We start from the raw sequence: 27,727 nt of genomic DNA, 5'->3' as shown, positions 1-27,727 counted from the left end.
GCCAATGTATCTGTTTTCCTTGTTGAATGTAATTGCCTTCAGTTGACCTTCATTAAAGCACTGTCCTCATTAGAGCTCACAAAATCGCTGTCTTTCCAAGGGCAGGGTTATAATGAGGCAGTAGAACACACCTGCAAGCGTACTGCACTGCGTTTGACTCCATGAAAAGCCTCGGACTTCAACCTGGAAGGATCGAAATGCATATACTGACAAGGCTGCTTCTCTGCTGCAGGGTTCAGTTAGCGACACACGTCTGCCCGTCATTGCACCTCATTTCTGCAAGCTTTGAATTTCAAATTGGTAATATACTGACCTCCTCCCGCTCCAGCCATTTCTCCAAGTTTTTGACACACTGTCCTTCACTACAAAAACATATATTTTCATTCTCCTTATGTCATCATTAGTTTCTTTATTAGCCAACCCCCTTAAAGCAGTAATTTACCCAATTCTTAATTGTCTGTAATTTCTCGGTTTCTGCCGAATACTGTAGTAAGTGTATGAGAGGATGGGGAGATAGTAGTCTGTAAAACAGAGGACTGTCAAAGCTCATCCATTAGAAATATCCTGGGGGAATTCCCAATGTAAAGTATTAACATCTGCAATGACAACATGGTCCAAGGACAGGTGTTGCTTTATGTACCGGGCTAGGCTATACAGTTGTAGTAGATTAATATTACCATGCATCATACTGACATTTGATGATGATGTCACTTTCCCAAGGTTATTAATTATAATTGAAAAGAATATCTTCTTTGGTGTCAGGAAACTGAGTGACCACAGCCCAACTCTGGAGTTTCAAAGGGATTAAGAAACGGAGGGACACGGGAGGTTTAAAGCTGTGAGTTGCAGTGGGAATACTGGGATTGTGTGGGGTAAATGAAAAAGACAGTGGAAGACTTACGAAGCTGACTACATAAGGATGACAATATTAGCCTTTAATGCAACCACTGTGAAATTTCTTTGGGGGGTGATCTGATGAAGAGTGAACTTAATTTGAGACAGAATTGTATTTATTCTGCTTTCTAATCAAAATCTATAAACATTTGAATATGGTGAAGTCTGTAAAACAAATGTCGCCTTATTAAACCTACAGCTCAGGACATGCTATATTCCCCTCAGTGCCCCGAAACACCTACATGTCTAATGGCTTAGAGTTTTAAAAACACCTGTACAAGTAGAGGGCCCATAGTGATCACCTCTAGGAATTAAATGGCATGTTCCAAAGGATGGCAGAATGCTTCATTTACATGCAAATAATATCTCAAATGTTTAGAGTTGATATACAGTGTGATGTTCTATACCCTGATATTTATTGTTATATCCACTTGTTAAACATCTTAATTTACAGTGAATAAAGTATCCTGCACAACTTTTAGCATGCATATCGCTGCATTTCCAAGCCATTTTTCTCAACAATGCAAATACCACATTGTTTCTCTGTATGTACTATGTCATATCCGAAGCTAGATTTTATGATGTTGTTTGCTATGTAAAGTTCATTCCTCAAATATGCCTCATATGTTTTTTTTGGCAGGCTACTTTTTGTGCTGGCAGGGAACTGTTAGTAGAAACATGAACTCTGGATTGTTTTTATAAGACAGACGTTTGACCTTGCTATAAAATATGTAGAAATCTGTCAGACTTTTGCAGATTGAGTCACAGACATCTACGGTAGCTTCAAGACCAAATGTGCCAAACTGTTTTTTTTTCCTCACGAAATGCTAACAATTTATCTTACTGATAATTGTATCAGTGTTTTTTAGAACACTTGGCAAGGTTTTGTGTTACCTTACTTCTTTTTTTTTTTGTTAATTGCTTAAAATAACAATCACTGTTTCCGTACAATCATTGTTTCCACCTTGCTATGTGGCTATAACTACCCTGCCTCTGTTTCTGCTGTCAGCCCATCTAATTACATTTTCATTGTTTATTTATTTACTTTACTAAATATCATTATCATAGTTTCACAAAATAATATCACTCAGTTGAAAAGTATTACTAACATGCTCTCCCTTAGATTCAAGATAACAGCCAGTGTAAGTGTGGCAAGAACAGTACCTGCCTAACTCCATCCATAAGTCCTTCAGTTTGTGAAATTGTACTGAAAAATGCTTCCATTTCCCTAAGGAATAAATGTAAAATAAAGAAAAATGTTTCATAACCGTGCCCCTGACAGTCATTGCTGTGTAGTGCACCCGATCCTTGAGATTGTACATGCATCGAAGCGCCTAGTAGAAGAAAATGTTATGCACCGGGGCCGCCCCTGTAGCTCCTGGAAACAAAGGCATATGCATTGAGCCTTCTCAATATAGCCCCCCCCATGTAGTCTATGGAACAACTAACGCAAATCCCCACTAGTGCCATAAAAACACTGCTTTATCCTATGCTTTCCCTACCCCCCAGAAGCTGGCATTCACTTGCTTCAGCCTTACTTGTATCTCTATTACGGTGTAAAGGGTTAATCTAACAGTGGGGGGAGCACTACTTAGTTAAAGTTATTCCCAAATGTAATTATTGCATTATGAGGGATGTAATATTTCAGCTTCAGTCTTGAAATGTGATTTAAATAAAGATCACTAACTCTGTGCCTCTTTTTATATGACATATATAGATCAAACACATTTGTAAGGTAATACAACCTACAGTAAGTAATTCCATATTAAAAACTCTCCTCATCCTGAGGGGGGCAAATTACCACCATATATGGCTTTATAAAAAGAAAATGCAATGTAACTTGACAAAAGTGTCTGTATGACTGAAAGTATGTTGTTGCACCACTCTATATTCAAATTAAGGTAATTACTTTTCTGCTTTCAGGTAGTGAGTTTATTTTTTCGGCAAATCCAATTACAGGTAATATTGTATTATTTATTTCTTATCAGACTTACAAAATATGTATGATTTTAGTATTTCCATGGCTGTCTTGGTTTTTGCACAACAATCACAATAAAGTTGTTTTTATATTCACACACACTTTTATATATACACTCACCTAAAGGATTATTAGGAACACCTGTTCAATTTCTCATTAATGCAATTATCTAATCAACCAATCACATGGCAGTTGCTTCAATGCATTTAGGGGTGTGGTCCTGGTCAAGACAATCTCCTGAACTCCAAACTCAATGTCTGAATGGGAAAGGAAGGTGATTTAAGCAATTTTGAGCGTGGCATGGTTGTTGGTGCCAGACGGGCCGCTCTGAGTATTTCACAATCTGCTCAGTTACTGGGATTTTCACGCACAACCATTTCTAGGGTTTACAAAGAATGGTGTGAAAAGGGAAAAACATCCAGTATGCGGCAGTCCTGTGGGCGAAAATGCCTTGTTGATGCTAGAGGTCAGAGGAGAATGGGCCGACTGATTCAAGCTGATAGAAGAGCAACTTTGACTGAAATAACCACTCGTTACAACCGAGGTATGCAGCAAAGCATTTGTGAAGCCACCACACGTACAACCTTGAGGCGGATGGGCTACAACAGCAGAAGACCCCACCGGGTACCACTCATCTCCACTACAAATAGGAAAAAGAGGCTACAATTTGCACAAGCTGACCAAAATTGGACAGTTGAAGACTGGAAAAATGTTGCCTGGTCTGATGAGTCTCGATTTCTGTTGAGACATTCAGATGGTAGAGTCAGAATTTGGCGTAAACAGAATGAGAACATGGATCCATCATGCCTTGTTACCACTGTGCAGGCTGGTGGTGGTGGTGTAATGGTGTGGGGGATGTTTTCTTGGCACACTTTAGGCCCCTTAGTGCCAATTGGGCATCGTTTAAATGCCACGGCCTACCTGAGCATTGTTTCTGACCATGTCCATCCCTTTATGACCACCATGTACCCATCCTCTGATGGCTACTTCCAGCAGGATAATGCACCATGTCACAAAGGTCGAATCATTTCAAATTGGTTTCTTGAACATGACAATGAGTTCACTGTACTAAACTGGCCCCCACAGTCACCAGATCTCAACCCAATAGAGCATCTTTGGGATGTGGTGGAACGGGAGCTTCGTGCCCTGGATGTGCATCCCACAAATCTCCATCAACTGCAAGATGCTATCCTATCAATATGGGCCAACATTTCTAAAGAATGCTTTCAGCACCTTGTTGAATCAATGCCACGTAGAATTAAGGCAGTTTTGAAGGCGAAAGGGGGTCAAACACCGTATTAGTATGGTGTTCCTAATAATCCTTTAGGTGAGTGTATGTTCTTTGTATGAAGACTGAAGCTGAAAGACTACAGCCCCCACAATGCCTTGCTGTATCTCCTCTATAGGTTTTGCTGAGCTGTGTCACTACAATGATCTATGGGAGCTGTAGTTCTTGAACCAAATTCAGACAGTACAACCACAGTACAACCATGAACATCACCATCATCATCATCATCATAATAATAACATTTGATGTGCTGATCGTTCTACATGGCATAGTCTTGCATTTGAATATGATTATTAAAAAAATACATAAGGAAATAATTACCCATATTGCTAGATTATTGAAGAAAAAACATTATTACTATTACTATTATGTAGTTAATAATCCTACTTTGCATATTTTACATATCACTGTCCCATGGTGTTTGTTTGTGTAACTGAGTTCTCCATGACAGGGGTGTGGGGGGGTGGGATATATGGACAAATCAGCAGCAGCTTTACAATGTACTCTGGAAGGGGCACAATCGCAACAAGGGCATATATACAGCTCTGGAAAAAATTGAGACTACTGCAAATTTTTCTTAAATCTGCATCTCTACATGTATGGCAGCCATTCCATTCCATTCATATTTTTATTAGAAATTTGAGAGAAATGTTGTCAGTAGTTACAGAATAAAACGAAAATGTTCATTTTACCCAAGCACATACCTATAAATAGTACAACCAGAGAAACTGATAATTTTGCAGTGGTCTCTTAATTATTTCCAGAGCTGTATATAGGCTATGTAGTAATTTAAATGGTAGCCCATATTTTACATTACATTATTTGTCATTTTAGCACACACTCTTTTTACAGCATTTATACAGCTGGGTATTTTACTGGAGCAATCTAAGTGAAGTACCTTGCTCAAGGGTACAACCCACCACCTTCCAGTTATGAGTCCAGAGCCCTAACCACTACTCCACAGTGCTGCTATTTCATACCATTTCACAGATAGAACACCTCTGAAAGTTATTTTTAAAATATAATATAATTGCACAAATGAATAATTAAAACATTAAAATCAGCCAATAATTACATTCATGAATAACTTTAAGTAGTGCTCTCCCACTGTTAGATTAAACCTTTACACCGTAGTAGAGGTTCTCTCTCTCTCGCTCTCTCAATGTCTCAACATAACGATACATGTCTATATATTTATTATTATTATTATTATTTATTTATTGGCAGACGCCCTAATCCAGGGTGACTTACAAAATATAAGCGCGATACAAAGTGCAGAAATACAGTTCAGTACAAGGCATAAAACATTAGAAATTCAAATATAACTATGTATGCATCTATTTCACCTCACCCAATTATATTATGTATGTATGAATTTAATGTTATTGATAGAGGCATGCAATATTGGAATAGCTGCAGGTGTCTGCATCTCTCGCTCTCTGACTATTAACAGCCCAATCAAAACACGAGGCTGTTCTGCGGTTCCGCCAAAACAGCCCTGACCCGTCAAGGCATGGACTCCACTAGACCTCTGAAGGTGTGCTGTGGTATCTGGCACCAAGACGTTAGCAGCAGATGCTTTAAGTCCTTTAAGTTGTGAGGTGGGGCCTCCATGGATCGGGCTTGTTTGTCCAGCACATCCCACAGATGCTTGGATTGAGATCTGGGGAATTTGGAGGCCAAGTCAACACCTTGAACTCGTGATTCATCAGACCAGGCCACCTTCCTCCATTGCTCCGTGGTCCAGTTCTGATGCTCTCGTGCCCATTGTAGGCGTTTTCGGCAGTGGACGGGGCTCAGCATGGGCACCCTGACTGGTCTGTGGCTACGCAGCCCTTTACACAAACTGCGATGCACTGTGTGTTCTGACACCTTTCTATCAGAACCAGCATTCACTTTTTCAGCAATTTGAGCTACAGTAGCTCGTCTGTTGGATCGGACCGCACAGGCCAGCCTTCGCTCCCCACGTGCATCAATGAGCCTTGGCCCCATATGACCCTGTCACCGGTTCACCGCTTTTCCTTCCTTGGACCACTTTTGATAGGTACTGACCACTGCAGACCGGGAACACCCTAGAAGAGCTGCAGTTTTGGAGATACTCTGACCCAGTCGTCTAGCCATCACAATTTGTCAAAGTCGCTGAGATCCTTACGCTTTCCCATTTTTCCTGCTTCTAACACATCAACTTTGAGGACAAAATGTTCACTTGCTGCCTAATATATCCCACCCACTGACAGATGCCATGATAACGAGATTATCAGTGTTATTCACTTCACTTGTCAGTGGTCATAATGTTATGGCTGATCGGTGTATAGGCTACATAAAGGCACCTTCAAAACACAACAGGTTTAAAATGTAGCCTATCAATTTTTCCCTCTCGATAGGATCACATAAAATGCAAGAATTGGAGGCTGTAAGACACGAAACTGAGACCAGTAAGGCTAAAGCAGTATGGGCTTCTGGAGACGCCGAGCCGGAGGGTTAAAACATGCAGTGTGTGGCCCCTGGCAGCTGAGAGAAATAAGGCTGAAGCAGGTGTATTGCGGCTTCTGGAGGCAGCGCCTAGTTTCCATACAGAGTGCAATACAGGCTACATGAACCTGTCCTCATTCTTTTATGTTGTCTTAAATACACTACATATACATACAGAAACAAATACACAAATGTATAAACAAAGGCTCGTTCAAGACATCACGTTTAAAATGTAGCCTATCCATTTGCCTATCCATGGGATCAAATGAAAGGCGACAAATGGAGTGCTGTTACACACGGAACTGAGAGAATAAGGATAAAGCAAGTGAACAGCGGCTTCTGGAAGCATGGAGCCGTGGGCTAAAGCATGTCGTGTACGGCACCTGGAAGCTGCGAGATGTAAGGCTGTACCAAGTGAATGCCAGCTTCTGGGGGGCCGGGAAAGCATAGGATAAAGCAGCATTTTTATGGCACTAGTGGGGATTTGCGGTAGTTGTTCCATAGACTACAATGGGGAGCTATATCATGAAGGCTCAATGCATATGCCTTTGTTTCCGGGAGCTACAGGGGCGGCCCCCACTCGCCTCGATTGCATAACATTTTCTTCTACTAGGCCCTTCAATGCACGTAGAATCGCGAGAATCGGGTGTGTAATGAAGACTTTTAAAACTAAAATATGAAGGTCAAGTTTGACACAGGATTAAGATTCATGTTAACAGATGGGCATATCGGTTCTACATTTTCATACTTTGTAGCTCATGTTTCCTCTCTACAGTTACATACTGTACCCTTGTTGCATGTAGCAGATACAGGCACACACAAGGTTAATTTTCATTTTCACTGCTTCAGATATTGTGAGCCCACCGAGTGAGGCTGCAAACCTCAGGAACAGCACTGCTTCCGTAGACCGTTAATTAATCGCATGTTTCATCCTTGAGTCGTTAATTAGCAAATGCAATAAAAGCCTTGTCTCCGTTTAATGGGTCACAAGCATGATTTATGCGTGATAGGGTTTTCCTGCATGTCTGCACTACAGCTTTCGGGGGCCACCTCACTGTTTCAAAGTAAAACAAGCAATTTGATAGGGGCTTCTCCAATTGGCTCACAAGGCACCTGGGGAAAAGTGTTGATTCCCGTTTTCATTGGTGGAGGCTCCAGTTCTTCCCGAGCCATGCAAAGCAATGGGAGGAGTTCTGTCTTCCTCTTGCCTTGTTGCCAGGTTACCCAAGCAAGGATGGTAACACACACAGGCAGAGCATCTCTTTATGGAGGTGCTTTCTCGAGGACCTGGGGGGTTCACTGGCTTGGCAGTCAGGTTGTAGAATTCCATGATTGATGGTTGTCCATGCATTTTCTCAACAGCGCTGTTTGTTTTGGAGAGGATGTTATCTCGTCACACAGAATTGGCTATTGAAAATTGAGGCTAAAACTCATGTGTGCACTTATCTGAGAAAAAAGTAATAATCTGCTGAATTATTTTCCCTTATTGGCACTAGCATCTTTCCCCTGGCCCACCATGAATCTAATTTTATAACAGGCACCAGTTTTATTTCTGCTGTGGGGAAAGTGTCTATTATGACTAATTATTCCACTATCCATTAATGTGACTTCAGTGCTTGCTTGAAAACCTAGCTGACCTAGACAATTGAGCAGGTATGCTTATGATCACACTGTAAAGCCCCTTTAATGTAATGCAATCATGTTCTCAGTGGCATTGAAAGTTAAAATACAAAACTGTTCAATTTAGGATAATTGAGGTAATGTATCTTGGTGGAGAAGATCAATTACTCCATTATGGACAAGATGAGTGAGTTAATGCAAACATTCCCAGATTGAAGTTTAAAAAAAATGCTTAAGTGAACAAATCCTGTAAATCTCAAGTTATTAAAATATACAGCATTTATATGAATTGAGTAAAAATTATGCATTCATCTTTCTAAAAGAAAGAAAATAACTATTATTTGGAGTGCTTTCATCTGGGAATTAGTGCTAGACCGAGATGTGTTTTTGGACTTGAGACAATGCTCGAGAGAGTTAAAAAATATAATCACTATGCATGAATTGTTCCAGAGAATTTGTGCTTCTCATTGAATTAGTATTGGTGCGATATGCGCGAGGCTTGGCATCCACTCACGTGGTTACTCAACACTGCTAATGAACATGATAGGATGCTGAGCAGACCGTTAGATCATTAGAACCTAGTTGCTAAGAAATATCTTGAGCTCTGTCTTCGGTACAATAGGAGAAGCATTAAGTGCAGGAGTAGATGCCAAACACCTGTTATGGGCTTCAGTACTGGAGGTTTGATCCCTTCTTTTGCAAACAGCCTTATATCTATAACCTTCCCTACTTTTTCATGTTTTTTGTCAGTGTAACAGACTCAGCTGATGCAAACTGATTTCCACATGTGTAAAACATAGATATTCCTTTTTCCTGTTGTGGATAGCCCATGATGATTTCCTGGTCACACGTTGCTATATTGGCCACATCCCTAATGCATTCATGTATGAATAGCATAGGACTAACCGCTGAATATCTCAAGCAATTCCTCTGAGTTCTGATGTTGATTACATGAATTACGCTTACATTAGGATCAGGGTCAGGGTTAGGGAATAGTGTTGGAATTATGCGTCAAATATGTGATTAGAGTCAGATCTCTGAAGAGGAGCATTCGATATGAAGGGGTTATTCCTGTGGTATTCAACAGATTCGACTTCACTTGAGCATATCCCAGGGTTCAGACAGTGGGTTTATCATTCCCCTATCACTTTAGTTACATAAGACTACCCTCCCCCCTCTCTGCAGCCCGACCACAGTGCTAATGCAATCCATGTGTGCATGCTGTAGTTCAGTAGCTATAACCCAGCGAGTGACCTGACCCCCTTCCTTTATCCCCTTCGCACTCATTTGCTGGAGCACTCGGGTGAATTGCATGCGTTTGGCCTGTGCAGACACTTACCCTAATGAGCATGAAATTGCTACCAAATAAAGGATTGCAGTCTAAGTATCTTTGGGTAAATCACTGTGACATCTGCTGTCACAGTCAGAAATAACTGGATTCAGCTTGAAAAATGGCTCGGCGAGACTCGGGAATGTTAAGCAGGGTCATGTGCGGTAAGACCGTCTTCCTCTTGATTCCTGAGTCCCAGGCACAGGGGTTGAAGGAACCGGCATGGGTCAGTTACTGGACTAAAGGTAGACTGAATGTTTAAGTGTCCAAAAGGCTGCCTGTTTACGAATAAGAGATTCAGGGTGCAAATGTATATACAACTTTGCCTTATCCAAGTCTTACTTTAACGGTAAATTATTTTAAGCTTTTTTCAGTATGGATATAGTACAGTAACTTAGATCTTTAGATTGGTAACAAGTGGTTCAATATCCACATTTCCCAAATGCCTGTACATTCTCTTAATTTCCTTCGGGTAAGTTTTAAATTCTTTAATTGAATGTTTAACTATAAATTAACTTCCCAACAAGAAACAAAATTCATCCATTAGCAAATAAATGAATTTACCAGGAAGAGGAAGTATCGTTTACAGCATATATTTCTTTCAATAACAATACACTACATACAGCATTTTAAGAAACAAACAAGAGATTAGATACTGAGGAAGACATGTCAAAACATTTGATTTCAGACTGTTAATGTTTCTTTTAAGTAGACTTTCTCTTTGAAATCTGTTTTTGCTTTAGTTTTTGTGTGATTTGTTTTCTTTGAGAATACGGTTTGTATAGCATATTGTTACATGATACCTTCTGAAGAGAGATCAGTAATATCATACTTGCATGAAGCAGGTCTGTGTATCACATTTAAACATGGTCATAGTCAGGTCCCTACTTACTGGGGGCTTTTGTATCTCCTGTGTTACTATCGGTGGTCCAGGTGGTGGTATACATGTTTGACATCCTGATTTTGGGCAGAGGCGGAGCATTTTGCTGATCAGGAAAAGTGCCAAGCTAAATGAGAATAAGGACTGCGGTTTATGCTGTATTTGGACAGGTTCAAGCTATACTGATCGCTTAACAAAATTTCCAAAAGCCTTTTCAGTTTCATTCTCAGGTCTTTCATTTTGCAGCAGCTGGCATTCTTTTTATGTCTCCTTGCTTCCCGTTTGAAGTCGGTGTGAGGCTGAGGATCTTTTATTTGCCGTCTGGTTTATTAAAAGCGGATGTTTTATGCTGCAAACTCCCCATCTTGCTTTAATGAGTCTGTGATACAAGTAATTAAGCAGTCCCCTCTGCATGAGCATGAGCAGACATACGCCGAAAGTAGTGCTTCCTTATGCAAGACACAGCTTTGATCACCTTCACCTGTGATCTGGAAAGCAAAGACTGTTCAATGGATTTCAAGAATATTTATAGTTAGATTTTTTTAATGTCAGCAAAGTTCACATACTCAAAATGATTGTACACTTTGGCGACTTGTATATATTTTATTATTCTTATTATTTATTAAAGAAGCATTTAATGAACCATGGTGAGGTAAATAAATTAAATGCATTTTAATTAAAACATAAAAATGATGAAGACACCTAATTCTAACTATATACTGTTCTCTAGAAAATAAAAAGAAAAGCATGTTATCATCTCATCTTGGCCAATACAATCTTACTTTAGCCGGACACGGTCTTTGTAATGATTGCACAGGAGTCACTAGAGTGACGTCAGATTGCTTTTGGACATTGCGTTGATAAGCTACACTTTGCAAGATCTCATTTAGGATCACGCTGCAGCAAGGGGAACCTGCTTATCATTTCACTTTGTCATAGAATGAGTACAGGTGTCTCCTCCTATGCATTCCTGTCTCAAACTTTTTTTTTGTAAGCTTTTGCCAGCTTATCCACCCTGGCCTTGCAATGCTGTTTGCAGTTACACAGACTAGGCTACTATTACAAAGTTACCCGAAGACGGTGTCCTTTTTAACCTCACAGCTGCATTGAAAATGTTTATTGTTGGCATGTAAGAAATGTAAAAATTACCATCTTAGTCTCCGCAGAATAGAAATAGCAACCAAAACAGCAAATTAAATGGGAGTTCCTGGGGCACTTTCTGAGCTTCAATTTGCAACCAGAAGCAAGTCCAACTAACCACTGCTTGCATGGTGTGTTTGTATTAGACAGCTTACTGGGGCCTGACAGATATATCGGGGGAACAGATATCGGCCTATTATAGAAATAACAGTATCGGCACATATTACACTGAAAATGCACCCGTACATTCTCAAATTACTGGCTTTTTTTTTAATTACCATAAAATCCTTCATCAGACAAATAATAAATACATATTTATTTAGTTTTACAGTCGTCGTTATAATTATTTGCCATTGTTTTTTAACAGTTATGGTGCTTTAGTTTTCTCTGGAAGCTTCCGACAATGATTCTCATGCACAGCTGCGCTGTGTGAAACAAACAATCACACACTGAGAAACACAGGGCTTATAAACCAATAAACATGTGTTTTACTAAAACCCTCATAACCACTAGAAAATGTTTTTAAATGCTGTGCTGCATTTGAGTATCCATGGTTTTGGTTAATGTTTATTCTCCTTATGACTTATATTATGGAATAGAGGTGCATTTTAACTGAAAACTTAAATTGCTTTTCAAAATTTACAATAGCAATTCAAATAAAAAAAAACAGTAAATGTTTGTTGAAGATGTTGTATGGATATAAACAAGCAAAAACTGTCTGCAAATGACAAGCAGGCTCAGATCAAAGTAAAAATTCCAAAGAAAATTATAGTGAAAAAATGCATCTCTAAGACAGTGTTGGATAAAACTGAAACTATACAATATTCTCCCTTTTGGGAGAAAATGCAGAGAAGCTGTGCATCCTGCACTATAACCTGCTACTGTGTGATCGGCAGTATTGAGCACTGAGCAGGACTTGTGAACCTGAGAGTACCTGACGCGTGTAAAATGCTAATATTAGCTAGACCACCACTTAACAATATCTTATTTTTTGTTCCAATGTATAGAAAATGCACATTTTTATATTTGTGTGTGAAATTGTTCATATAGGCTACCTTGACCTTTGTTCTAATGTATAGAACATGCATATTGTAGCATTTCAGGGGGTATGCCCTTGCCTGGTACTACGTGCGGTGTTATAGGGCAAACCGTGATTACTGTGATTAGTACTGTTGGGGACTAGTTCCTCTTGCGCAATGGTGTAGGAATACACTGTATGCAACAGGAGTGCCAGGACACTGTGCCTGTGAATGTGGCAGGGTCCCTGCTAAATTTAGTCCTTATCATGCTTCCATTATGTTTTGTGATTGGTTAATTGGGTTTGGTCACGTAGGGTGAACGGGCGGGGATAGGTATACTACCGTCAAGGGGGTTGGATCTGCTGGTGTCACACATAGTCGGCGATATATAGGGGGGTTTCGCGGGTTTTCGGGAGTTGGTGCCCCGGTGTTGTGTGGAGCTGACCCGTACTGTGATGGTTGTGCACCCCGAGGCATAGCTGTCTGAACTAAATAAACCCCTTTTGTTTGAGCAACACGAGAGGAGTATTGTTGACTCATTCTCCGTCTCAATCGTTACAATATTTTATATTTTTCCTTTATTCTCCCTTATTCAAATTATTATTTGTTTTGCAATGTTTGAATTGTGGTTATTTGTGATCAAAGCTAATTGGCCAGATTAAATCAAAACTTTGACCCACCCGCTAATAGAAAACTACACAACTGTACTCAGTAGCAGCTTCATTTTAGTAAGATGCCACTTTCTTCTAATCAGAAATGTCACTGCTATGATGTACAGGTTTGTAGTTTGTTATTAGCAGGTGGGTCAAAGTTTTGATTTAATCCAGCCCAATGTTATCTTAAAGTTTATTATTCAAATGTAAAAATTCTGCCTTATTTGTCACAATTTCTGTCTGAGAGCCAAATTTGAGGGATCCATGCTAGAAAATGTCCCTCTTACATGCTAAAAAGTAAATATTGGCAGATATATCGGTAATCGTGAAAATTTTGCTCCCCAATTATTGGTATCTGTATCGGACCCAAAACACCTGTATCAGTCGGGCTCTAGCTTAGACTAACCATTGTTTCTGCTTTTGCTGATAAAGTCAACATTATTCTCTTTTGCTTAATGTCTGTAATTTAACTTCTGCCCATATGTTAATTCAAACTTGTGTTTTTCATTTCATTTAGTATGAGTGTGACTACATTTTCAATATTTTGCAGTTTATGCAGCAAATTCTTTTATCTAAAGAGAGCGAGGAGAGAGATAGATAGGAAATAAGAGAGAAAGAGACATGGGGGTACTTTAAATAAATCTTTCTGGAATGTTGAATGTCTCAAACTGTTATTTTATTTTTCTTGATTTTGTATCTAACCTTAATAAATGTGTGTGTGTGTGTGTGTGTGTATATACCAACACACACATATATATATATATATATATATATATATATATATATATATATACTTTACTATTTGTGGGGATATTGAACATACTATTATATGCAACTTTGTGTTCTTTGTGAGACTTTGATGTTTTATTTAGATATTCCACTAAAAGCAAAGCCATGTGGAGCCAGCTTCTCATCCTCAGATCAATATGGCCATGTCTCAGAGTCCCAGATGTCATCTTTTGACATTGCTGTTTTCCACTCTGCTTGGTATTCCGTGGTGGACAGCTGATGTATGCACCAGCGACGATCTATCAGTCCTGGTTCACAAGCTTCTTGACTCTTTGGATTTTAAAATAAGGTTTGCATGTTGTTCTTTTTGTCTGTAGCATCACAAGGATATAAACTCAAGCATTTAAGAATCTGCCACTTGACCATTGATATCAGTTTGTGTTGTCCTGTCATTTAATTTTCGTTCCATTAATGAGAGAATATTGGTTACTGTAATAACCATTGACATGTATAAATACCATCAGTTTATTAAGTTGTATATTTTAAAACTAGCTAGAAGCTGATGTGTTGGATATATAATTATTCTGTAGATCTGTTTCACAGATGTTGTAATGAAATTCAGCTGTGAATAAAGTAGGACCCTATACATGATGTTCAATCACAATGCTGAAATAAGCATTTAGGTAGCTTATCTGGTTAAGACTGCATTACTTAGCTGATGTAGATTGAAGATGTAGATATACAAAAGTTTTGTAGACAATACCGAGTAGTGTTTCAGTACCTAATGAATTATAAACCCTTATATGGATTTAGCTAGGCAAGATTAATAAGTGATCAACGTGCTATTTAACACCTTTCACATATTCCTCAACCCTACTAATGGCTGTGAAGATTCTTATTATATTATTTGAAGGCAGAGTGTAGGAAAAAGCAAGAGCAGAATTTAAATTTGGTAATAAAAAGTAATGAGAGAAAAGAAAGGTATGAAAGGATGAGTTGAAGAACATCAGCACGATGTTCGAAGTATATTTTAACAATCAAGTTGGAAACATAAGTCAGATGTAACAAATGTGGAAGAAAACAAAGCTAAAAACTAAATGGCTTATAATCCATAAGAAGAAAACTAGTAATAGAGAAAACGCAAAGGTATTCCAGACACTGCACCTTATTGCCTCCCCAGCTATGGGTAATAAAATTGAAGAGCGCTGAAGTGACACAGAGTAGGCGGAGTTCCCGCGGCAGGGGATCCTCAGACAGACTCCCTGGGACTCTGCCAGGCTCTCCTCTTCCACTCCACTGGCTCTGGAGCTGCTGCTGTGGATGGCCTCGCTGCAGCTTCCCTCAGCCTGCTTGCCTGGAGACTGCGCTTCTTCTCTGTGGGGGAGGCGCTGGGCATTGACAACACTCAACATGCCATATTTCATTGCACTTCTTTCACTTTAAGATAGCCTCATGGTTTGAGAGGCAGAAAAAAGGTAAAAAAAAAAACAACAAAAAAACATCTGGGTTGCTGGGAATAGGACCCAAAGGATCACTTAAGATCCCCATGATCACTGTGTCACAGGCTTAAGCAGCTGTGCTTTAGAAATGTGTTAATTTACATAATTTTAACAAGCAACATTCATGGAAAACCTTGTAAGATTTTATAATAGGGCACGTAACAAAAATATTCTGTTTCATTTTGAGATTTCTTTCACTAAATTTCCAACCGTGTTCAGAGCAAATTGGATATTTTTGTAATTGTAACCCTCATTTTAAAGATTTTTGTAGCTAGATACATGGGAGTGGTCTAACTTACACCACTTTTCACAAAGACAAGTTATAATGCCTTAGAACCAGCACTGTAGCAGCTTTTTGAGTCATGTGAATTGTCTATGTGCTAAAAGGTATGTCATACAGCGATAAAATCTAATATTTTCACCATGGAATAAAGATTCCAGGGCTATTAAATGGAGATCCCAAAAACAAAAAAACTGAAACAGCTGGCACAGACCTGAGAAAAACAGGTAAATGTATTTGATGCATCTGATACCCATCTTTTTTTCACAAACCAGTATCAGGACCAGGTCTGAAGCCCTTCCTCATAAAATGAGCACCGCAAGCTTTGTTAGATTTTATTCGTGAGCCTCCTTCAGAAACCACCTGCGAAGGGAACAAGTTGACGTTGTTAGATATGCTATTGGGAATGGTAATTACAGTTGTCTAAACAGACAGATTAAATTATTGAGAATGACGGGCAATTTCCAATAGTACTCCAATTAGTTAGTGTGGGTAAACACTTTTCCGAGAAAGGGAGAATTACATGACAGAGCATGTTAAGGCTGCCTCTGATCTTGACATTTCGTTTTTTTTCCCTGAACCTCCTGTCAGTTGGCAGTCATGGGAAACACAATGCCCGCAATATTTGTATCAGAGGCTGTGGTGTGATCTTGGGAGGTAAACAGAGAAGACGGAGCACTGAGAATGTACAGGGGAGGGGAAGCTCCTCTCCAGCGTTGCACAAACAAAAGTACGGGCTTTGCCTTTGTAGCCACCGCACTGTGAATCCAGGCTTGAAGGTTGATTTTCTTGCTGCTCTGCACACTGACAAGGTGAACGGTAACTAGTTTGAAGGCATCTGGATTTCCAGAGTTTAGCTTGCATGACTCAGTATCCCTGGCACTGTGCTGCCACCATACAGAAAGGAAGCATGTAGTTTATTTATTAAAACGTACTCCTCAAAGATAATTATATAACTTTATTCCATATAAATTATCCAGGTCTTCTAATAAAAAACTCAGGAGGTTAATGCACCCATATGTTCCTACATTAGTCCTCTTGCCAATTCACCCGTATGTCAGGTATTGTTTGGCAAACAGAGCTGCTTTCGAAAAGGGAAAGGAGTCCAAGTGACTAAGATAAATCAGTTGGTAAAAATAAACAACCACACAAACAATAACAAACACGAAAGAAGCTCAAACTTTTTTAAACAAATGGGGTTGTTTTCCTTCAGTTCGAAAGATTTAATATTTCAGCATTTGAAGTGATTGTTCACTTGAGAAGCCGTCCAACTGTCAGCCGCGACACTGCCATGCTTTATGCTGGTTGAAAAACATTTCTATGCTGAATGCAGAATGTGTGGTGACTGCTGGAGTCTTGAGACTGGAGACTTCATTGTGCGTGCTTTTCTTTGTGTATTTATTCTGAAGCCACACGTGTCTCTTTGGCAAGGAGTTAGAAGGAATGTCTCACTTTCTGCGGTTAGTCGAAAATGAGGTGGATTATTTAAGACTATTATTTTATTTTTGACAAGGCACGTGATTAAAAACTGCTTTCTATGGGGGGAATTATCTTACTTTTATTATGTACTCCACCTAAACAATCAGATAAAGAAAACCAGAAGCCTTATGAACCTTTACCTCAATAAATGCACCTGATAATTTGTCAGTTTGCCCGTGATTTGACTATACTTATACATTGGCTCTCAAAAGTATTCACCCCCCTTGGACTTTTCCACATTTAATTGTGTTACAACATGAAATCAGAATGGATTTAATCAGGAGTTTTTGCCACTGATCAACACAGAAAATGTCCATAATCTCATAATGGAAATTGTTCTAAATGAATTACAAATACAAAACAGAAAATAATTGAATGCATAAGTAATCACCCCCTTTGTTATGGCACAATTGGTTGAGCTGTGGTGAAAACAGTTGTCTTTAGAAGTCATGTACTAAGTTGAATTGAGTCCACCTCTGTGCAATTAAGGTGTGTCACATGATTTCATGTTAAATACACCTGTCTCTGGGAGGTCCCACAGTTCGTTAGTACAATTCCTAACAAAAACTACATCATGAAGACGAATGAACAGTCAAATCAAATCCAGAACACCATCCCTACCGGGAAGCATGGTGTTGGCAGCATTATGCTATGGGGATGCTTCTCTGCATCAGGGCCTGGAAACCGTGTAAAGATAGAGGGCAAAAGGGATGCAGCAAAGTACAGAGATGCTGTAAGAAAACCTGCTGAAGTCTGCAAGAGACCTGGGACTTGGTAGAAGATTAATCTTCCAGCAGGACAGTGACCCTAAACATACAGCCAAAGCCACACTGGAGTGGCTTAAAAACAAAAAGGTTGATGTCCTGCAGTGGCCCAGTCAAAGCCTGAACCTCAATCCAATTGAGAATATGTGGAAAGAGTTGAAAATTGCTGTTCTCCAACATTCCACATCCAACTTGATGGAGCTTGAGCAATTTTGCAATGAAGAAAGGGCAAAAATTGCCATGTCCAGGTGTGCAAAGGTGGTAGAGACTTATCCACATAGACTCAGGTGCCTCTAACAAATATTGACTGAAGGGGTGATTACTTATGCATTTAATTATTTTCTGTTTTGTATTTGTAATACATTTAGAACAATTTGTAGATTTTATATAAGTCCAAGGGGGGTGATTACTTTGAGAGACATTGTATATCATACATTTAATTTACTTGGCCACAGCTTTCCATGGATGTATCATGGTTTACTGTACATGTACATGCTTTACTACAAATTTGTTTTGTTTTGATTTTCTGCACTCCACCCTATGCATCAGAGTTCAACTGTTCTTTCAACACTGTTTTTCCATTAAAACACAGATGTCATGGTTTATTCTCCTTTTCAGGCTGTGACACATTGCTGGGGAATTAAAAGAGCACTAATTAATCTAATACTTGGTACTTGGCCATTATAATTTATATTTAAGTGTGCTGCCAGCATAAAAGTGACAAAAAGTAGTGTAACCTATGGGTCATTTGGGCCACATATTGTAAAGTACATTAGAAATTGAAGGTAGCCATATTTTCTTATTGCTCTGAAAGCTGTCTGCCCAAGGGGGATTTTGTTACTCTCATCCCTGGTTGAAACAAATGTTCTCTCTAGATTTCTTGTTATGTATTTATTTTTTAATAGAAGCCTTTGTAATAAAGACCTGGTAATATTCTGTATAGCATGGTGCCACTATGCCATTAAAACAAAGGTTATTCTCACGTTCGTTTCTATTAGCCAAGCCCATGTTATCATTTTTCTAATTATCAGGGTATCTTTTCTCCAACATTTTCATAATCCTACAGTGTGAAGTTGCTCGTATGAGGTATCACACTCATCACTGAGATGTGTATAAAGGGACACGTTAACACATTCAATCTCTTTGCTTTTGCTTTTAACAGATTTTGTTTTGTGTCTCCTCCAAAATGCTTGTTCAGCTCTTGTTTTTTTCTCTGTTTTTCAAAGACAAAAGTTGATGTTCAGACAGTCAAAGACAGAAAGCATGAAACGTCTTTCCAACACTGTTTCTATTATTGCTGTAAAACTGTATTAAAAGTTTCTGAATTATTGCCATTGTTAAGTATAAGCTTCACAATTATTTAAAGATGTTATTTTATGGTGGATTAATTGTTTAGACTCAATGTTATTGTAGTATTAAGAGATTGCTACTTTAGGAGTATACTCCATTAGACTGGGGAATTGTCAGTGCTTTGTCAATCTGGGAGACTGTATAAGATAGTGTGAGAGTTTATTAACACCTGAAGGAACAAATATAAGTGTTGTGGGGAGGTTTATGTTTAGGTACTTCATTTGCACAACACATTTTGTGCAACACTGTAATGAACAGACTTCATCTGATTATTTTACCGATAAGCATAACTGAACACATGGCATTTGGTGCAAGCATTTAATGAACAGATTGCATTTTTTAATACTTTCTCTTGGTTTAAGAGCTGAATGAGATTTCTTGGAGTGTCACTTGTGTGTTTGTTTTTCCTAGTTTTTCACAGAAAGAAATAAGAAATCTTAGATTAAAAATGCCAATTTTCTAGATTGTTATTTTTTCTTGCCAATGTTTTTCTTTCCTCTTATATTGTGTGCCATGAGAAAGCCATGGAAATGAAATGTAAACCAATTGATTGATTGCTTTGAAGACTGTCTGGCCGTTGCAAACAATGCAAGAGCATCTTTCAGCTGGTGTCCTGTACAGTGCTGAGTTAAGGGAGAGAGAGAGAGATGCGAGGGAAGCTTCCTCAAGCTGTTACTGTTGAGGTGCAGTGAGAGACAGCGCTTGTTAAAGTTGATTCAGTTGAGGTACATCATTAGTGTCCTGAGCCTCAGGTCTTGTCTGCTGTGCTTAAAAAAATATATATCTTCTTTAGCTTCATTTATGAGACCTGAAGAATATTTATATACTTACTATTTTTATGGAAATATTCGCAGGGATGCCATCAATGAGTAGATAATTTCATAAGGAACACCAGTTTCTTTTTACTGGCACCATGCATAACAATAGCAAAATATCAGTGGAATTATTTTGTGGTGCAGCCCTCTCACTTCTGAAAGGGAGGAATGTGCTTTTGTGTAATGTGGATGAGATCAGCATTCTTAATCTGTGGGGTTCAGCCCACTCCTGGAACAGAGGCAGCCTTGGGCAAGTGAGATGACAGAGAGAGTACTGCAGGGTTTGGTTGATGACAACTAATGTGCCTGGTGGGTTCATGTCCAGGAATTGGCTAGGTCATGAAAAATGGCAACCTGACTCTTTTATATTCATGTCCCAGTCTTCTTTGAAAAACCGAACCTTGGTATTGACGATCACCCTCTCCCTGTCCCTGCAGGCGGGCATGATCCGAACATCACAGGAGGAGTTCTTCATTGAGCCCCTGGAGAGCACAGAGCATGGCACAGAGGAACATCATGGAGGCAGATCCCACATCGTGTACCGCTCTTCTGCTGTCCACAAGCCTGCGACCAACCACACCACCGATTTCCAGTCAAGAGGTCAGTCGCCCAGTCTTGGCCAGAGGCACTCTGTCAGCCTGTGGCCTGTGAACATGACTTCTCAGATAATGTTCATGGAGCAGGCATTGTAGGTACACACACAGACCTACACACGCACACATACATGACTTCCAGGGGTGTGATATTCAAACAGTCAGGAACTTTACACCAGGAGTGGTCATAAAATGGCTACAACATCCAGTGGTTTCATTGGGGCTTGTCTTAGGATTCTGTTGTGGCAGTTTAAAACATTTCTGCCACTCAGTGTTTTGTTTTATTTATATTGTAATTTACATACATCTTTACTTTCAGATTATCTGTTCTAATAGCTGTTTGATTGTTGAGGGTGAACTGGACGAGACATCCCTGTGACCATATGTTTGCTTGTTTTAAAAAAAAAAAAAACACTCGTGAATGTGTATTATTATTGTTATAACAAGAGTCAGGCTTCAAATAGACATCAAGATGATTTAAGTCCATCTTGCCAGTACCCAAATATATTCTCACATGGTTCTAAAGTCATTTAGTTGTCTTTTTCGTGTTTGTTTTATGTTCAGTTGTGTGTTTTATTTTACTTTTGTGGTGTTTTTTTCATTTCTGTTCTAGAATTCTACAGCTTGTAAGACTGAGTTGGGATCTAGAAAGGTCAAGATATATAGTAAATTGTATATAGCTCTTGAGTTTCCTAAGCATACATGGATTGTGTGCAGCTGTATTGAAGTAATATTCTGTGCTAATGTGCTTCAAATTGGGTTTGAAGTTAACAAAACTCATTTTTTGAAAGCAAGGTTGATGACTCCAACATCAAATTATTTCTTCTTAAGTGCATTTAAGTACAATTGAACACAATCCTATGGTTAACAACACATGTCCAAGTTATCCAAAGAAGATTACAAATTATTGTGTTATTGTTTGCTTATGATTTTGCAAATTTAATAATTATAATTTGTATTTAATGTTATCCCCCTGCTCTGAGATCTTACCATCTTGATTTATTCGTTGTTGAAGAATTTGTGTATTTGAACTGCCGAAAGAGTGCTTCAGCTGGACAACATTACATTGTTTATAACTAATATAACCTTTGGCTGCACTCTTAACTGACTCCCCTTTGCTCCAGTTGAGGCAGGGAAAGTGAAGTGCATGTTAGCTGTACATATTGTTCTGTTTCTTTTTTCTTTTATTTGAAGAAACTTGGTAGTACTTGTAGGCTTTGTGTAAGTTATAGTGCTTTATTAATTTTCCATATTGACTCTGGCACCAAGTAACTATTCTGTGTTACGTCTTTCATGTTCCAGTCTTGTGAGAATGCAGTGTTGTTGAAGCTCTTCAATAAAGGAACAAGATTTTTCACTTCACTTGACTGAAAATGGGTTGAGACTAAGCTGTTGAATGGCAAACAGCAATACTGGGTCGGGGGAAGGTAATTGTGTGAGTGATACAGAACTTGCTAAAGCATGTCTAAAATGAGCAGTTTGTCAATGATGTTGAATTGTATGACTATTGTGTTTGTCAAGAAAAAAATAATAATAATCCATAGACTTTGGTCTGTTTTCTTCCTAAGAGAACATAGGCCTGTCAGCTATCAAGCTCATATACATCCGTGTAACAGTATTCTGTTCTCATAGAAAATTCCAACAGACATCCACATAAGCAACATACGGAAGTTGGATTTATGCTACCTTTTCCAGCTTATACCTAAGACCCAAAAAATAAATGTGTGCTACAGACACCTACAGTGGAAGGTGTGATTTTTGTATTTTGTGGAAATGTCATGCTATTTTAAAAGCAGTCTAGAAAGACCAGTGGGAAGATATTCTTTTACATATGTTTTGACCTTGGCACTGGGAATCTGTACTAAGCTTTTAAAACCCAGCTGTTAGTGCATTATGATCCCCTCTGATTTATTTATATTGATATTCTCTGTGAAATACATAAATGATCACATTTCCTAAGGAACTACACTACCAATGGAAACACTCACGATTGTCAGGGCTGGTGTGGGTCCATTCTCATGGCATTGATGTAATTCTCCACACTTGCTCTGGTATCATTTCCATTCAATACTACTTTTGGAATTAGCCCAGTTTCAATATTTGTTTCACCTTGTGGTATAGTGTGAGCCATAATCCTTCTTCAGACACTAACTTGCAAATACCAAGTGAAGTTCTTGTTTCCCTTGCTCTTTCCCAGTCACCTTTTCTCCTTATCATCCGTGTTTTAAGTTTTTAGAAGTATATCTCAGGCCAATGGGGAGGAAAAACAACAAGAAGAAGAAACACACCTTATTCGGTGTGGCAATAACAAGCTCATGTAATTCCATTATGTAGTGTTACTATAATCTGATTTATGGTTGGCCTTGAACGTATAAAATGTCTTCACATTCTGAAAAGCTAAACGGAAAGATACAAGTTTAAACTGTTGCCTATAATTAGAGTCCCTTTGCAGAGTATGCAGATTTCCTCCTGTTACTGAATCACATGCTGTTTAATAATTGTTTGAAAGCTGTGCATGACGCACTGTTTATATTTCAACAGCTAAATATTTCTAAACTACAAATAGATATCCTTTGCTTGATTTATTTTTTAATATTTTAAATCAGTTCTTTCAACATTGATATACAATATAGATAGATACAGGTATTAATAGTCAGGTCATGGTCTGTGAAAGGCAAATACATTGTTAATTTGCTTTTTGCCAACTCTGTGGAATAACAAAACACAGAAAGGAATTTGTGTATCCCACAAAGGGATGAAAGTAAGGTAGGATTTCACCATTTCTGTTTAGACTTCCTGCTTAAAGCACATTTAACATCATATTTCATGTCACTTATAATGCACTATTGAACAGGAGAGAAGGGGGCACTTTCAATATGACTTAATTGGAGGAAATGGAGAATCCAGTCCCTTAATTATTTAAAGGGCTGCTTTATGTGGCCTATTTGTCCATATTATTTAGTTCAGATTTTTACCTTGGAATATTGTTTTGTATTTGAAAGCTGGATGGAGCTGTTGATTGTAGTCCTGCCTTCAGTAGGTTGATATTGCTGTTGAGGACCAAAGACAATGTCACCGTGGTCATGGATTTTTCCATTGGTTTGAATGCAGGTGGAGGAAATGTGTGTCAGGTGATGCTTCCAAGGGTAAAATTACCACATTGCTTAAATGTGTTGCGCTTAAACAAGAACAGACACGCAAATAAACAAGAAGAAACATTATTGCCAGCCAGGGAAAAAAGTATTAAGTATTAGTCTGTTGTTCTTATTAATTTGTGCTTTAGAGATTTTTAATTATTGTTCAATGTCTTGTTGCAAGTCATTTTTGGATGTAGTTAATGATTGTGATCAGGAGAGGCCTTAAATGGTTTATTTTATTCCAGTGATAGAAGGTCAAATAAAGCACAAGTAGAATTCAAATTTGAGAACAGGAGAGAAGAGGATGTAAATACTTTTTTAACTTAAGGTTTCATTTTTTATTTATTTTTTGACAGATGTTGGGTATTTTCTTATGTTCTCTTACCTCCCCCTAAAGCTCACCATAGATTTCCAAATATTTTAAGATACTTCAGCCTTCCTCATATGCTTGTGGTTGTGGATTGTAATTACAGGTTCTTTGATGTGGAATTGTATTGGAAAATAAATAACTGTAATCACTGAAAGAAGCCTGTAGTTATATCTTTTTTCCTTATAGTAGTAATAAATGCTAGTATTTTAAAAAAGAAAGAACACGTGTAAACTTACCTTCATTAAAACTGGCGAAAAATCAGCACACAATAAGACTGCATTGTTCAAGAAATATGAGCAGAAATACAAATCTTGTCATTGACAATATATGAAGGTAAAACGCATGGTCTACTCTTTACTAAGCTATCTATAACAACTCTGGAAAAAAACAAAAACAATAATCTAACTTGTTGGAGTTTCCATAGAAACAAACGTGGTTCATCTCATTGGAATCAAGTTGGAGTCATTCAGTTATAAAGTGTTGCAGGTATTGTAGTTGATGCAGATTATGCTGAATCCATTTTAGCTGCATATGTTTATCTTTGTTGTGATGCTTTTTATTATTATTTTTGTCTTTAATTCAAAGAAACAAGACATACTCCCACACAGTTACCCTCACACACACGAACACACAAACTGCATTTCCAATGTCTTTTGAAGCTCTGCATTAGCTAATGAAAAGCAGGGATCAATCGCTCAGGTTGAAAAGGTGGAGGAGACATTCTTTTGTCCGATACAGGTTTTCAGGCTCAGAAGAACTCCTCACACAGTTACACAAGCACCCAGTTCAGCTCGTGGGGCAGGCAGTAGTCGTCTCTTGAGGGTGCAGCAACTCCTGTCTGGTCTGCTGCTGGGCTTTGGGGAAGATATGATGTGTTTTGCACTAGCTACTTCTGTTTTATACAGTGAATTAGAAATTAAGGATTATGATAAGCAGCTGTTGTGTTATTTTTAAAGAATATCTTCCTCTTAACATTGACAGCCTTTGTTATCTTGCAGTGATGGTAAAGTTTTATGTGCCTTAGACTTTAGTATTATATTAATAATCCGGGCCTTGGTAACCCTGCAATACAATACTGTCATCATCAGCTTGGAGTAACTTGCGAACTCGGCTCCTGGAGAGGACGAGCAGCCTCTATGTTTTTACTGGAGGCCTCATTTTTTCATGACTGGTTTCTCACAATTTTGGCAGCGCAAGCTGGTATGAATACAACTGCATTACATCATTGGAAATGTGTAGTAAGCATTACTTATTTTGACATGCTGTGCAGATTCGTGCACTGTGTCTGTCAGAAAGCAGTGTGCGCCGTGCTTGTCAGAGTCGACAACTTCACTTCTCCCGAGGCGCAGGAAAGGTGAGGTCTGAATGAAAGTAGTTGCTTTACATGGTCATAAAACTAGTCTGAATAGAAAAGCTGGAAACAATCGGTTATCAAAATATTTATTAAATAGATTAAATCAATGCTGCACTTTGATTTCTGTTTTGACCTTCATTATGGAAAACATACTTACATCATCTTTCACCAGATTTAAGTTTCTTGTTTCTTAGGTAAAAAGTGCTCTTTGGATATAGCCAGTTACAGCGCCAGCAAGCGCTGGGCGCTCCTCAGTCCTGACTGAAATGCCCCCAGTGGGGTCGTTCCAAAACCTGTACTTTGATATTCAGAAGTCTTACAATTAAAGTGTTTTTTTTCTTGTCTGGTTTTAACTCAAAGCAATAAAATCACACATAAGTGTGCTTTAACCGCATAAAAGATACTGAGTAAAATAATTGGTTTTAGGCACATTGTGAGCAAAATCACTTTTTCACTCACCACTACACAGGAAAAGGGGCAAATATTTGAAACGGCACATCTTTTGAAGTCTGGCTTAAATCAAAGTGAATACTGAGCTGTGCAATTAAAAAAAAAAAAAAAAACAAGAGACAAGGAGACAAACCTCCACAATGTGCTACTTAACCAAGTCATTACTGACTCAGGGTCAATAAACTGTATGCCCTGTGTGTTCACACTGTACACATATGTACTTTAAATGAAAAATAAAAATCCATCTTAGATCACAGAAACAGTGCTTAATTGCTCTAAATGTGGAGGTTCTTTGATTATAGATTAAGGACAATCTTTTGGCTTGTGCAACTAACTAACTAACTTGAATATATACAGTACTGTGCAAAAGTTTTAGGCAGGTGTGAAAAAATGCAGTAAAGTAAGAATGCTTTCAAAAATAGACATGTTAATAGATTATATTTGTCAATTAACTAAATGCAAAGTGAGTGAACAGAAGAAAAATCTAAAATCCATATATATATATATATATATATATATATATATATATATATATATATATATATATATATACACTCACCTAAAGGATTATTAGGAACACCTGTTCAATTTCTCATTAATGCAATTATCTAACCAACCAATCACATGGCAGTTGCTTCAATGCATTTAGGGGTGTGGTCCTGGTCAAGACAATCTCCTGAACTCCAAACTGAATGTCTGAATGGGAAAGAAAGGTGATTTAAGCAATTTTGAGCGTGGCATGGTTGTTGGTGCCAGACGGGCCGGTCTGAGTATTTCACAATCTGCTCAGTTACTGGGATTTTCACACACAACCATTTCTAGGGTTTACAAAGAATGGTGTGAAAAGGGAAAAACATCCAGTATGCGGCAGTCCTGTGGGCGAAAATGCCTTGTTGATGCTAGAGGTCAGAGGAGAATGGGCCGACTGATTCAAGCTGATAGAAGAGCAACTTTGACTGAAATAACCACTCGTTACAACCGAGGTATGCAGCAAAGCATTTGTGAAGCCACAACACGTACAACCTTGAGGCGGATGGGCTACAACAGCAGAAGACCCAACCGGGTACCACTCATCTCCACTACAAATAGGAAAAAGAGGCTACAATTTGCACAAGCTCACCAAAATTGGACAGTTGAAGACTGGAAAAAAGTTGCCTGGTCTGATGAGTCTCGATTTCTGTTGAGACATTCAGATGGTAGAGTCAGAATTTGGCGTAAACAGAATGAGAACATGGATCCATCATGCCTTGTTACCACTGTGCAGGCTGGTGGTGGTGGTGTAATGGTGTGGGGGATGTTTTCTTGGCACACTTTAGGCCCCTTAGTGCCAATTGGGCATCGTTTAAATGCCACGGCCTACCTGAGCATTGTTTCTTACCATGTCCATCCCTTTATGACCACCATGTACCCATCCTCTGATAGCTACTTCCAACAGGATAATGCACCATGTCACAAAGGTCGAATCATTTCAAATTGGTTTCTTGAACATGACAATGAGTTCACTGTACTAAACTGGCCCCCACAGTCACCAGATCTCAACCCAATAGAGCAACTTTGGGATGTGGTGGAATGGGAGCTTCGTGCCCTGGATGTACATCCCACAAATCTCCATCAACTGCAAGATGCTATCCTA

The 27,727-nt window shown here is 38.7% G+C and overlaps 1 protein-coding gene across 1 annotated transcript in view; it reads left to right on the top strand.

Annotated features, from left to right (window-relative positions):
• Positions 1 to 27,727, top strand: part of adamts2a (ADAM metallopeptidase with thrombospondin type 1 motif, 2a) — a 152,217-nt gene that overhangs the window by 31,982 nt on the left and 92,508 nt on the right. The window contains exon 3 of the mRNA XM_066716936.1: positions 20,628 to 20,790. Within this exon, the coding sequence (XP_066573033.1) occupies positions 20,628 to 20,790 (163 nt within the window). The remainder of the gene's footprint in view (positions 1 to 20,627; positions 20,791 to 27,727) is intronic.

Source organism: Amia ocellicauda, chromosome 11 (assembly GCF_036373705.1).
Source record: "Amia ocellicauda isolate fAmiCal2 chromosome 11, fAmiCal2.hap1, whole genome shotgun sequence".
NCBI classification, from domain to species: domain Eukaryota; kingdom Metazoa; phylum Chordata; class Actinopteri; order Amiiformes; family Amiidae; genus Amia; species Amia ocellicauda.
Note: the sequence above shows the minus strand (reverse complement) of the source record. Positions and strands in the feature narration are given on the sequence as shown.